The sequence below is a fragment of the Neovison vison genome, chromosome 13 (assembly GCF_020171115.1).
Source record: "Neovison vison isolate M4711 chromosome 13, ASM_NN_V1, whole genome shotgun sequence".
Taxonomy (NCBI): Eukaryota; Metazoa; Chordata; class Mammalia; order Carnivora; family Mustelidae; genus Neogale; species Neogale vison.
Window position 1 is genome coordinate 92401970 of NC_058103.1, and position 14963 is coordinate 92416932.

General features: G+C 40.4%; 1 protein-coding gene across 3 annotated transcripts in view; it reads right to left on the reverse strand.

Moving 5' to 3' along the window:
• Positions 1 to 5417: 5417 nt before the first annotated feature.
• FMN1 (formin 1) overlaps positions 5418 to 14963 on the reverse strand; it is a 415126-nt gene continuing 405580 nt past the window's right edge. For all 3 annotated transcript variants that reach the window (XM_044231844.1, XM_044231846.1, XM_044231845.1), the window contains one exon: positions 5418 to 14304. In XM_044231844.1, the coding sequence (XP_044087779.1) occupies positions 14260 to 14304 (45 nt within the window). In that variant the 3' untranslated portion in view covers positions 5418 to 14259. The remainder of the gene's footprint in view (positions 14305 to 14963) is intronic.

Here is a 14963-nt window from a genome sequence, read left to right on the forward strand (position 1 = left end):
TGAGCTGGGATATAAGATTGGGTTTAACCTCTAAGTCCATAACTTTTTTTTTCTTACATTTTTCTGCCCCTATGTTTCTCTTGACGTCTAATTTGAGGGCATGTATTTAAAATGTGTATTTCAGAAGACCATCTTTCTCAAAGCTACCACTGAGTCTTAGGTGGAATCCAGTGAGAAGAGGGAGTCATATCAGAAAGAGACTCTTTAAAGAGATGTGAGGTGGTCGCTGGGAGAGTGTGGTGGGGTCAATGCTCTCTTGCCTGTCAAAGCCAGAAGTAGGCTCTAAAGAACAGAGGTGCCTGATTTTCTAGATTAGCACCCTCTCTCCCCTTCTTAGTCCCACATTCTTCTTCTGTGGGACAAATCCCCCTTAATGCAATAGTCTCTCAAAAATGGCCAAACCATTCTGGTCTTAGGGTCTAGGATGGAAATCTTGGAAGAACAAGCAAAGTATTGGGCAATTTAGTAACTCTTGATGTCTTCTAGAACTTGAAGTGTGAGGGAAGGCATTTTCTTTCTTGAAAGAATTTTCTCTTCTAGTTCTGGCCAGCATAAGAAAACTGAGAACAACTATCTATTCATTTGTGGTTCTTTCATTAAAAATAAAATCCTCCCAACAGAAGGATTCAATTTCATCAGTAAATAACTTCAAAATGACTCTAAATGAGATCCAAACGGGTCACAATTTGGCTTCAAATCAAGCAATGGACATACAATACTGATAGAAGACTTGGGGAAATTCTAGCATCACATGATCCAGTTTTGTTTAAACATTCTTTCTGTTGATAGGATATTGTTTTACCTTTTTGGACATATTTCCAGATTGATTCATTATGAGGTAGATTAGGTGGCAACTTCTCTTAGTCTCACTGTATTCTTCACTGGGTTCTTACCAATTCCTATTTATTTTTTGCCTTGTGTTATACTCTATTTCATCTCATCTACAGAAAGAAGAAAATTCTGGAAGGTGCATATTAGTTGTTTCTTGAAGGATACACACACACACACACACGCACACAGAACTCCCTGTTCTTAGTTTCTTTGGCTTTTACAGAAGCATTGGTGGCTTCAGTACTCAGGCTAGATATTTGATTAAAAAAAAACAAACAAAAAAACCCCAAAAAACCAAAACTACGCTAAGGTTTGAATAGGCGGTATTGTATGAAAAAGAAGGATCTGTTAGAAGGACAATGTTTTTCCCATATCTCAAAAATAAGATTATAAGACCACGAAGGTGTTAAGGCTTTATAATCTTTATCTATTCCCATTTCTCCGAATAAGTTTTATTTTATTTTATTATTTTTTAAAGGATTTTATTTATTTATTTCACAGAGATTACAAGTAGGCAGAGTGGCAGGCAGAGAGAGAGGGGGAAGCAGGCTCCCTGCAGAGCAGAGAGCCCGATGCAGGGCTTGATCCCAGGACCCTGGGATCATGACCTGAGCCGAAGGCAGAGGCTTTAACCCACTAAGCCACCCAGACGCCTCACACTGAGCCACCCAGGCACCCCTCTCCTGAATAAGTTAATTCTATCTCTGTAATCTTTGAAATAAGATAGTGGCTGAGAGTGTTTCTTTGGAGTATCTGAATTTTGGTTTCTCCGCTTACCAATTGCATGGGATATTTATCAACTTCTCTAGGCATTAGTTTTCTTAATCTGTGAAATGGGGATCGTAGTCATCTTTACCTCATATTAGGTATTATTTTTTATATTAATGATTATTATGAGGATTAAATAAAGCAATATATAGAAAATGTTTACTATAGCACCCAGCATATAGGAAAACCCTTAATACATCCAATACTTTACTTTTTTTTTTACTGTGGTAAAATATATATAAAGTTTACCATTTTAACTATTCTTAAATGTACAGTTCTATACATTAAATACATTCACATTGTTGTGCAACCATCATGACTGTTCATCTTCAGAATGTTTCCAGCTTCCCAAACTAAAACTCAATTCCCTCTTCCCCCTATCTCCTGGAAACCCTCATTCTACTTTCTATCTCTATGAATTTCATGTAAGTGGAATCAAACAATATTTTTTTGTGACTGGGTTCTTTCACTGAGTATCATGTCTTCAAGGTCCATGCAGCTTGTAGCATGGGTCAGAATTTTCTTCCTGTTTAAGGCTGAATAATATTCCACTGTCTTAATACCTACACAGTATTAGAAGAGTAAAAGTTTTATTCTAGACACTGAAAAATATGATTTCACTTTCTTACTGGCCAAGACACTGCTTCAGTGGGGATCAACGTCGCTCCTAGTCATACGATAAGAAATGCAAGCTTAGGATTGAGGAGTAAAATTCTAAGGTCACCTTTAAGTTCTTTTTTCCACCAGTGTTTTTAAGGTCTCAGTTAGGACATATCTCACTTCATGGTAAAGAATGCTTATATCCAGAGAAAAAAGACAATTATTTCTGTGCTCAGATAGCAGGTAGAGGGAAAAGATTCAGAGAAAAGAGGTAGGGAAAATTTTGAAGAAATCAGATGTTTAGTTTTAGAACAAAAATAAAAATAGAGAAGGAAGGGGAAGACCAGATAGAAAAGACAGAACTACTTGGACAGATTATCCAGAGGTAATTGTACCAATATATCTCCCATCTCACATTCTTTTCTTACAATGTGGTATTTACAGTTCTTCATCAAGAGGTGGGGTCTTAAAAAAAGAGGCGGGGTCTATTTCCCTACCCCTCTATCAGGGCAGAACTTTGTAAATGTCTCAACCAGTAGAGTAGGATGAAGGTGACTGGATGTGACTTCTGAGCTTTGCTCAGAAAAGTGTTCTAGGTTTCGCTTTGGATCCCTCAAGTAACCCTATAGGAGACACTGAGTCTCCCAGCCTAGAGCCAGCACCCAGCTGCCATCTTGAGTCATCCACGTGACTCAGCCATCTTGGAAGTACACTTTCCAGCCCCACTCATGCTTTCCAGTTTTCAGAAGACTTAGAACCTAGCAGACATAATACTACAACCTTATGGGACTCCAAAGTGAGAACCGCCCAGTCAAGCTATTTCCAAACTAACAAAAACCATGAAAAATGAGTAGTGATTGTTGTTGACTTAATCTACTGTTGGGGGGCATTTTTAATGTATCAATTGATAAATTATACAGTTACTGTCTCTTACCATTCATTATGATGTAGTGATGGGCATGAAGTAGCTCTACTTTGAGAAGACTTGAAGACATCCAAAGCGATGCAGGCCTCTCTTGCAGGTGGGGCCAGTGCAGGCCAACTGTCAAGCCTTTTATTTCTGTGAACACATCATAGGCAGGTAAAAGTGGACAACTAGAGTCTGAAGTGGAATATTTAACTTCAGAAACTTATGGCCTGTTAGTTGAGCCATGAGCATACACAGACTATTTAAAGAATAGGCAAAATGTATACTCATAAATTCAACAGCTATCACTCAGCAAGGGAGACTAAATCTTGATTAAACCAGAGTGGAGATTCTTCTTAAGGTGGACTGGTATTTTTCTTCAGTTCCTGATACTCAGGCCTCTGCCCCTTTTTTAATTTTTAAAAAATACATATTTATTTTAGAGAGAGAGAGATGAGGAGGGGGAAGAGCAGAAGGAGGTGGGAGAGAGAATGTCAGAAAGACCCCAGCTGAGCATGGAACCTGACATAGGGCTCAATCCCATGACCCCAAGATCATGACCAGAACTGAAATCAAGAGCTGGATGCTCAACTGACTGAGCCGCCCAGGCGCCCCAGAATACAACTTTAAGATTTTATTTATTTATTTGACAGACAGAGATCACAAGTAGGCAGAGAGGCAGGCAGAGAGAGAGAGGAGAAGGCAGGCTCCCTGCTGAGCAGAGAGCCGAATGAGGGGCTCGATCCCAGGACCCTGGGATCATGACCTGAGCGGAGGGGCAGAGGCTTTAACCCACTGAGCCACCCAGGCTCCCCCAGAACGCAACTTTAATAATGACTTCTACAAACCTTTCACGGCATTTGGACCCTTTCTTTCAAACATCAGTTTTGGAATATTTCTCCATAATGGTGTACAGGGATCCCCCACTTTTTGAAAGTTCCTGTTACTTCCCTTTGCTGTCCACAAAAGACCTACAGCAGTACTTGTTTTCGCTTCAGAAAAAAAAAAACTGAAGACTTTTGTTTTTATTAAAAAAAAAAAAAAAAGGCAAAAAGCGAAAATGGCACGTAGCATTAACTTGCAGTGAGGCTGACCGAGGCAGCATACATGCAAGCGAGGCGCGAGGGGCCCCGCCAAGCTCCTTCCCCAGGAACTACACTCAACATCTCAGCATCAATACATTACAGCTTTGATCTGTCTGTGAGTGTCTGTGCTTTATCTTGACTTATTTTGTGCATCCATTACCCAGAAGTGTCCTGAGGTATCCGGAAAGTCTGAGAGAGGTTGTTTTCAGGGTCTGGGAATGCTCAAATAATTTCCCTTATAAATTAATGGGAATTGCTTCTTTGCGCTATGCCATCTTGGCCTATGAAAAGTTTCGCGAGCATACTCCATTGTCAGATAGCAGGGGGGAGAGCTGTATTTTGAAGAGAACAGTTTAACATCATGAAAGAGTTAAGCAGTGGGAAGGGCTTTGGCCTTGGGTTCAAGAGAGTTGGATTCTAGCCAATGTGTTTACCAACACATACTGTGATTTTCAGCAAGTCCCTTGGACTTCAGTTGTTTTTCCTCTGTGAAATAGATTTCATCCGATGTCTGAAGACTTTTGCAACTCTGTGACTCTAGGATTTAGAAGAGTTCCCAGTGATGAAATGTCTCCCCAGATAGTAGTTGCGTCTGTTCACGAAATGTATCTGTATAAGTTGCGGCATGTTTCAGCAAACTTCCAGACCTTAAGAGTGCATGGCACTCAGGAACACTGAGTAAATAAACTTAAAAACACACAAGCACACTTTTATTGAAATGGAAGGAACAGTGTTTTGCCAAACGTCTTCTGGTTCTTGTTCATAAATACTTGCATGTGTCCTAATATTGCCTGAAAATAATTTGTACCTGTGCTTAGTGCTAGAACACAATATGGTTATATTTCTGTTCAGTTTCCCAGGTATATTGTTTACTAACCCACAGCCTGAGGTTACCAATGCTTGTGGTTCTGCCCATATGCCCCCACCTTGGACAGTTTATCTTCAGGTAGTGTTTTGGTCAGCCTAGCTGAGCCAATGCGTGGCTGGGCTTGTCTGTTGCATGTTAGCCTTGAGCACCTACCCAGATTGCCCACTGTTGGTGGGATGGAAAGGGGAGAGAGAAGGAAACAGGATGGACTTACCAAGACCTAGCTCTTGCAGCTCAGTAATAACACTGAACTTGAGCAGTTAGGAATGTTACAGGTGATGGGCATTCTCAGTATGAATGTACTGTTGGGAGATGGTCCTGAATGTCTCCCGAAAACAAATCTGCACCACACACCAGCAGACATGAAACCAAGATTTATTAAAATATTCTCATCATATTTACAATTGGAAGCCATGAATGCAGTTCTCTGCAGATTCCAAAAAATAGAGTTCTATCTCTTAAAACAAATTAACAGAAGTATCAACAGATTAGGATAAATATAATCTATCACAGAGATAGAGTTCTTTGAGTAGACAATCTACATTTTCTAACCAACATATTATGTACAAAAATACACTGATGTGGTGACCAAGGAGTGTCAAGGAAGGAAAAAAATATATATATATAGACACACACATAAATTTTCATTATGTACAAGTCAGTATTGGTTCCTTCACCCTTTCTTTTTAAAAATAAATACTTCATTTGGTTGCAAATGACATTTACAAATTCAACTAATGAGCATTTCTCAGCTTTGACAAAATCAAATATGCAAACAAATTAGATATACATATTTTTAAAAATTTAAAGGGAAAAAATACCTGAATCCAATTAGCTTATTTAAAAAATGTCCAAAAGCATGTAATGTAAGTTTCCATGTCTTTAAAGTGCCTTCTCATTTCTCAAACTCTCTTCATTATTACTGAAAATCCTTTAAGATAACACCTACAGATTGGTCTAATACTTAACAGAGAAGCCAAGATTTTTTCCAGGTCCAAACACTGATTACTTCGGACATGCTTGCACTTTCTTTTTAAACACTTTGAAGAGTGTAACAGTTACTGTTGATCTGAAAATAACCACAAATTGTCAACATCTTGATCCAAATTTGTGTAGATGTTTGGATCATGAGTAGGAGTAAGAATGGGATGGCAATAAAAAGCCCAGAATTCAAACGGTTTGCACAGAATTAAGTCAATTTGTCCAGCAGCACAGAAAAGTTCCTTCAGGTTCAAAACTTTAGTCTTACGCATCCTAGGTGGTGGGACCGGGACTGATTTATAATTTGTCAAAGGATGGTCCCTAATTAGACAGGTTTACAGTACAATTTATGAGAGACTGAAAAAGCCTAGAACCTTCCCTTCAACCTTCTTAAAATAAAGTAGAATAAGACAAAAAAAAAAAAGAAATGTATTTTCCATCTCTTTTATGGATTTTCCCTCTTTGCCTAAGTGATGAAGTGATGCTGACATTAACAGGAGGCAGTCGCAGTGTTGTGTGTCACTTGGTGACAGCAGAGTGCCCTGTCCAAACGGCTGGGGAATGGAGCATCGGGCTTGAGGGGAGGGAGGGAGGGGGCAAGAAAGGCTGGCTCCTGGAGAAACTGTAAAGGGAGGGGAAAAGCCATGCGCTGGGAAAGAAGGGGAGGCCAAAGCACAAGGACTGAAGTGAGTAAAGTGAAATGAAGCTAGGTGCCCCGATGACTTCTGAACAGGCATGGAGAAAACAGGATGTCACACGCACCACCAGCCCCATGGGAATGAACTGGAACACAGGCCAGTTTCACTAGGGTACCCGCTTTTCCAGCACATTGTCAGGCACTGACCAGCTGGAGGTACTGAACTCTCCCATTTGCCTGATGAGATCCTGGCGCTTCACGAAAGGCCACCCATGATAAAAGCAAGACAAAAATCTCCAGAACCCGAACAGTGCATCGTATCAGCAAAACATTGTGCCCTGGCTGCATGCTCAAAGTTTCCTTCTCCCCGTTATCTGCTCTACTCCCTCATCCCATCGCTTACAACCTCCCAAGACCCTACAGAGACACCACCACATGGGTCAAATGCATTTTAGGAAGCAGTGTCTGGGGTCCAGGGTGTCACTGAGAAAATTAAGCGCTAAAGGACTTGGAGTAATTTACATGTGTTCGGCCTGATTCCTATTAGGATGCTGACTGATTTCACTTAGGTTCCGGGCATGTAGCTCTGTGCTGATCTTCCAAGCCAAAGCACGATCCCCTAAATCAAGATCCAGGGCCACCCTGCTTCCCACGCTAGTCTAAATTAAAACTCAGTGAGAGAAAAAAAAACATGATGAACCAATGACATGTTTTCTCTAAAAAAAAAAAAAAAAAGTTGTTCCGTTTTGAATTTTGTAAGTTTCTGCCTTTTTAGGAATCTTTTAGATTCCTATTTTAAAGGGAAGTCCTTTTTTCTTGATGCCTATATTCTTTGAAGATTATATATTTTACTAACAGTGTGGTCACATTATTTGTGTCTTGAGAAATTGAAGCATTACAGAATTAAAGATTAATGATTTGGGGTAGACCTATCCTTTTGGTGGACTCCCCAAATCATATGTATATCACTCTGGACAAACACGAGAATTGTACTACTTACCCCTCACTCACAGATTTGTTTCCTAAGGAAATGGATCTCTTTGAAAGCTTTGACAAAGTGCAGTTCCAGTGGGGCTGAAACCACCTTCTTTATGTGTTTGGGGTCAGATATGAAAAGGTAAGATTGTATCTAGGGACAAGTTGGCAAGAAGAAAGGGAAAAAAAACCAACAACCAATGAGCTACTTATAGTTCAGTTAAACTTATCTGAGATGTAAAGACTTGAATCTCCTTCTAGTCTCTTATTAGGAAAGAGTAGTACAATCTTTGTATGCTATATACCCATTTTTATGCTTCTCACAGAATCCTGGAATTCAAAATCCATCCCAAGAGTTCCCAGAGAGTTGTTCATTCCTGAACACATGTATTGTCCATGCCATGGGGAGGTAGAGAGTAAGTTCCCTGTATACGCAGATGTCCATAGGACTAGCTTTTCATTTTGGAAAGCTGGCCCAGATGGATAAATGAAAATACGTTTATTTCATGAGACAAGAATAGAAGCAGGCTCTGGAAGAGAACGATGAGGGAAAGGAAGCACAATTTTGCCAAAGATGTTGACAAACCAGAGTGAATGCATGCCTAAGAATGAACGCAGGTTAAGTGTAAGATAGCATTTTGGGGAAACATATTCATTCTCTTGTAAAACCTCCTTACAGTTTCAAAGACAGAGAGAAGCCCCTTGAGGTCTGCACAAGTAGAATTTAGAAAAATGCTCAGCCTACAAAAGAGCCTAAATATAGTAGAAGCTGTTTACTCCATGGAGAAGAATGACAAATTTTTGCGAGGTGAATTTCTGCTGCAAACTATGTGCTCATTTGCATTTTGCTAGCCCAATGTTATCAAATTTCACACAAAGCATAAAAAAAAAAGCGCTCCCAGAAGTATTTGCATTAGCTTTCAGAAAAGGAGGCAGACTGGTGTTTCTTAGTACATTTAAGAGAAGATTAAAAAAACAGAAAATTATATGAGCATAGGTGGAATGCAGAAGGATAAATTAATGGCATTAGCTACAACTTTCCTATACAAAAATGAGATTAAGTTGGTCTTCCCCAGATCACAGAATGCAGAAGAAATTCATGAACAAGTACGTCATAGATGTAATATGCAGTTAAGTCCAGAGTTCATTTGAGCTCCTGACTGAAGCGAACCATCATACCAGAGAAGAGAAGGATGAAAAGGAAAAGGTTTTTTTGGTGTTACCAGTTATCACCAGGCTGCTTGACACAGCGGCTGGAGTAGAGGGGAAGCAAACCTAGTAAGCTCTCCTTGAGAACAGCTGGCCTCCTGAATGAGGCTTGATTTGCTTCCATAACATCCTTGTTCATAAAAGCTGCACCACGGCTTGAAGAGAGAGAGTTAGATAATTGCCATTTTAATATGTTCACGTTTCCAGTTAAGTTGTCAACTACACAAATTTCCCAAATGCCAGGTTTACATCACAGCGTTGATTAAGAGCCTCGGCACAGCTAGGGCTACTGAATTGGCTTCAACCCTGCATGTTAAAATGCTCTTGAACTCACTCCTTCCCAGCAAAGAGTTGATTTGGGAGGGTTTGGTAGATTGCCTACTCCTTTGGAAGGGGAAAGGAAGAATTGTGAAACCAGCATTCAGTGCTCTAACAAGGTATCAACAACGGACGGTTGTGTAGAAATGACACAAAATGGGCCTCTCTGTCACATACAGCTGTGAGTAAGAGCCTAGTGATGCCTGGATTCAATTGCTAATGGGGTCATAAATACTGTGATGTGTGTCTGCAAGCAGTCAGCCATGCTGAGGCCAGTTTCCGAAGGTGCTTTTCTTTAAGTGACTTTTGCACCAATAATAGCGAAGGTTCCAAGCAGCTGGATTGTTTTTTCTCTATAGCTAGAAGATGGAAACCTATCCAACAAGTTATTTGCATTTTGGCAAGGCTAAAAACGATTCATACTTTTCAAATATCAAATACTATTAGTTTGGCTGGGTAGCCTTGTTTCTCTTGTGTTGCCAATTTCTTCATGATGACAAACTAGCTGACATGAATGAAAAGTTCATTTCTTCATTCAGTCCACTTTCTTCAGCTGAATTGATCCTAAAGGTACAATAGCTGATATATGAAATGTGGTTTTGATGGCCTTCCAGATGTTCCTCACATTTATCAACTGCTCTTAAGAGAACGCAGAGTAAGCATGGTGTAATGGTCTGGCCCCTTTTCCACTCTATCCTACCACTTTTCCTTCTATGTGGCTTTTAAAAAAGGGCACTCTTCAGGGCAATCTTGGGCTCTTTTGAATCCACACTCTCAGAATTGCCTAGTTGAGGATAAAGTCTGAAGGAGGCCACAGACACCTCTTACTTTGTCCATGCTCATCAGCTTGCACAGCTGCTCTAATTTTTCTGTGCTCAGGATTTCCACAATGTTGGATTTCACAGTATGTCCATGTTTTGTGTGGTTTAGAAATTTATAAACTAACGTGTGAATAACCAAATCTGATGCTTTTTCTTTCCCTTTCAGCTTTTAATCCTTTTTTATTTTTTCCTGACTAGAACAGGCAGAATCAAAGAAAATTATGCACAAATCTAAATTACTTCATAAAATGACATAGTTGACTTTTAGACCAGGTATTTTTTTGGAAAAAAGGCTGTATATTTTGGACTTCGTTCTCCTCCCTGACACAGAATGTGGCCCCCAAGTTGGTTTAATCTGTATTTGGGGAGGGGAGAGTATTATAAAATAAGCTGATTTCGGATGTCAGGGAATCAAAAGGTTTCCCTGTTAAAGGTTATAGTCTGGTTACTGGGAAGGAGCCTGTAGGTCTGCATTTCTAAGTCCCCTTGATAGTTGGACTAGGCACTGTCTTAGGCTATACTGCTTATGCAATGTTGTGTGCAATGATTTGTGTCCATGACGTCAGTAGAAGCAGAAAGAGAAATGAGAAAATGTAGCAGTCAAGAAAGCAAGAATATAATTAAAATGAAAATGCTCCCATTGCACACAGTATAAACTACAGAGAGATGTACAATCCCAGGCCAACAGGCAAATCTTTACCAAAAATAACACGACTCTTCTGCTACATCTAATCCCAGGCCTTGAAAGAACCGTAGCAAGGTGGTTTCCAGTACCACCCCCAGAGTTTCATTCCTTCCTTCAGTTTTTCCAATTTCTCCACCAGCAGCATATAAGCTGTTCATTTAGGAAATGCCTTTCCTTGTGGTTCTTAGGAAAAAAAGAGATGCCCAAGGGGGGCTCAGTAGCTTCCTGGGGAGTTAAGAGGGAGTCCAAGACTAGCACCCAATCTGGCAATTGATTCCTCAACCACACCACCAATTTGTTTTGGCTAGAACATTTAAAGATGTATTCACATGGCTGGGTTTCCTTATTCTACTTCCCAGATTTCAGAAATTGTTTTTCCATTATTCCTAGGTACTTTCAGTGGGCACTTGAAGAGATATGTCAACTCAAGGATTCAAAAGGCAGCGGGTCCATCCTCACCGTGATCATCTCTTTCTGCTTGGCCACACTTTTCCCTTTCTGTGCCCTCCGTCCACGCCACCATTAAGCTGCCTTTTGTATTAAAAGCCATACATCATACCTCCTTCTAACCTTATCTTTGACATCTCAAAGGGCTGATGCTTTTTACCTGACATGTTTATATCATGTTTTAGTGTAATGTATGATATACTTGTGTGCCTGATGATGACTGTAGGTTACTCAGGCAAGAGTCCAAACTGCAATCCAACCAACTATGTCCTCAGATGTAATGACTCTTGGCTAGGAAGAGAGATGGTGCTTCTAAGTCAAGGTTTGTCAGAGTCTAACTAGTACAGTTGGGTGTGAGTGTCTGGTTAAACACAGAGGAGCCATACTGGCCGCTCTCCCTCTAGTTTGGGGAAGGCTGTTCTTAGAAAAGTCACTCAAATCCTGCTTGCCCAAAATGTCAAGCTGATAAAGTGTTACACTAACTACTTCCTCTCCATGAAAAGTTTAGAGACCTCTGTTGCATTTACCATCATCTCAACTGCATTTTAGAGGGATAATTTCAAGGGGCCCCAGGTTGTTTGAGATGGCCCACCTTGAACAAGCTCTTGTGAACTTTTACTGAACAGCGACATATGTTAGGAACAAAGGCTGTACCAACACTGCAGTTAAATGTATGAACTTGGGAGAGGGCATCTAGATACACAGTTCAGGACTCAAAAGGGGTGAGAATAATGGAGATCTTTCCCTGTGTCTTAATACAATAACTTACTATATTTGAATAGTCTGAAAACATCATTAAATTTCCCCAACAGAGCAGGCGAACTAGTCTTTAGAAATAGGCATTTTACTGCCAATTTCTAGTCTGTCCATGTGAATGGAATGCAACTTGAGCTGCATTTGTCTAACTCTCACATTAAATTTCCACTCATTCTTCTTCAGCACTGGTTCCCTGAGAGCATGTTCCTGCAGAGTTATGTGGTCATAGTGACAGGCCTGTTTACTATCACTGGTTTTCTTGTGACCATCCTCCTTAGAGATCTGAAGTGGACCAATGACTCCACTGAAAGCACATGCTGCTCTTGCCCATCAAGTCTGTGGGGACCAATGAGGATCCAGACATTCACTGACCTCACTGAACTCAAAGTGGATCTCCCAGGCATGGACAAGACAGGCACTTTTCTGCTTCACGATAGTACTAGAAGGAATGTCCCAGAGCACAGGATGAGTGTAAGTGGAATTTGTTTTAAACTGATGAATTTCTTAGGTTTTCTTCACAGTTGATTGAAAAGGAAGAGAAACAACATAGGAAAGTGGTATGAAAAGCTTTTGCTCACAGGCAACTTCTTTTAGTAATGTCAGCTCCTTACTAGCTTTTTGTTTTGTTTGTCTCATCTCTTAGTTTGAATTGGGGTGGAGGAAGCCCCAACCATGCTACCATACTCCTTTCTTTTTAATTGTTAGGGAAGGCAGTTAGCACCAGCACAAATATGGCTTCTGTGATTTGATTTGATCTTGACTACAAGTACAGTGCAGCTTTAATGAGCTGACTCTGTTAGGGAGTCCCTGAGGGGCCTGATGATTAGCAGGCAGTCCTGAGGGGAACACTCAGGTACCTGGCAAATTGAGAGGTTCTGGGAAGAGGCCAGGATCAGGGGCAAGGCTGCACATGGCAGCCCCATCAGGAAGGGTTTTAAGGTTCTCACCCACCTCTAGACTGCTACCCACCAATTGGAGAAGGCTTGGACCTTTTCCCCTTCAAGACCAAAAATGTATAGTCTTTGATCCTATTCTGAATTCAGCCTCAGTCCTCTCTTTTCTCATCCTACAAGATAGATTCAAAGAGCGGTGGCTTTAGGAAAAAAATGTCAAGGGGGAAGTCCAAGGTGGTTTCCCTCGTGATTCAAGGGGCAGCAGTCATACGGGCTTCAGGGTCAGAAAAAGCTGCCTGTCTGTGATATTCCACTCAAAGCTTAATATTAATATAACCACATTTTCATTTTCATGTAAGGAGCCTTTTTTATGCTCTTAATTTTTTCAACATCAAAGACTCCTGCTTCACCCTAGGTCACATCCCTGTCAGTCAAGGTCATGATGAAAAGCTCCTAGTAGCATTTGCTCTTCTGTCTGGAAACTGCCTCCTGAGGTTGGTGGGAGTGGTACAGATCACACAATCCCAGAACAAGATGCAGAGCTTTGATAAAAGTCAACATGGACTTAACTATTCACAAACATCCTGAAGTGCAAAATGGGCTGTGACTGGATCACTTGCCCAAGCAGGTACTTTGACCTCCAAGCCTGTGGTGGCTTGGGTATCACTGTTTATTCCAGGAATAAGGGTACAGAATTTCTGCTGGGCAAGGAAACCACAATAAAAACACAAAACACATAAAAACAAAAGAATGGGTCTTGCTTAATAGCTGATGTTAACTCCCTGTACAGTAATTTCTTCTCTAGGATGAAGTTTATGGCTATTTAACTCCCTTTCTACCCACGTGTAATTCCATTTTCTGTCTTTTTCATTATATGAACAACAACAATAACAACAACAACAACAACAACAAAATAACCATTTCTCTCATCTGGAAAATACATAGTCTTGGATGTCTTAAAAAATAGTTTTGGTAGGTTTCAACATTTTTGGTGAGAAAGAAGTTGTAGGATCTTGCTGCAACAGGATCAAAGTTAAGATCGATAGTCACACCAGCAGTGTGGAAAGATCAAGGCTTGAATCCTCTCAAGGCAATTGTCATAAAAGATCTTTCTCCTGTCACAAGTTTATATATATCAAGCTTGGATTAGAAAGCTTGAAATCTCCACTTTTAAAAACATTTGGAAAATATTGGTATTTTTTCTGGTTTTGTAATGGCATCACTTTGGACCTCTACAAGAAACAATGATCAAATACACCTGCAGTGTTCCCTTAGACAGTTTCTCATTGTTCCTGTGGCTTAACAAAGGACTCCCTTAAGAAGGCACAGGGTGCTCACTGCAATGACCTCAGAAAGAGATGAGCAAAACAAATGTTTGGTGACATATCTTGCTTCAAGAACTTTCTGCAGCACTAGTGTTGCAAAGGATGATACAAGAAAATGCTTGCTTGCTGCCGTCATTCTCACGTGGCTCTGTATTAGTTAGTGGTCACACTGGCTTCCTTCTGACGCAGTCTTTCTTTCTGTTGTTTAAGGAGAAAATAGTTTATTATCATTCTTTGTTCTAAATTTTCATTTTTCTCAAACTTTGAAAAATTTCTCAAAGTTTTGGTCTAGAATGATGGGTAGAGTTGGACTCAAGGCTCTAGAAATGAGAGTCATTTTATCCTTCTTTTCTGAAATCCTGTTACCTGCTCTTCCCAATCTATTCCCCTTACTTGCTAAAAGCAAACAGCAAATAACCAGCTCATCAATCAAACAATGACACCCATCTAAAAGACCAACCTTTACCATGAGCGGCTGGTCTGTTCTCTTCCTCTGTGACAAAGATCCTAACTTTGCAGTGTTACTCAAAGATTCCTTCTGCCCCCATGCTCAGTCTACTAATGGAATTAGGGAATGCTTAAGAAATAGTTTCTGGGGAATCTAAATAGGAAAAAAAATCACTGTTTCCCCAATTGAATACATCTGCATATGGTCAAGATGGTGGGACTGAACAAAGGCGATGCAAAATGGAAGCGGAGCAGACGTAATCCATGCAGGATGGAGAAAAGTTCCTTTTTTTTTTTTTAAGATTTTTTTTTTTTTAATTTATTCATTTGACAGAGATCACAAGTAGGCAGAGAGGCAGGCAGAGAGAGAGGAAGGGAAGCAGGCCCCCTGCTGAGCAGAGAGCCTGATG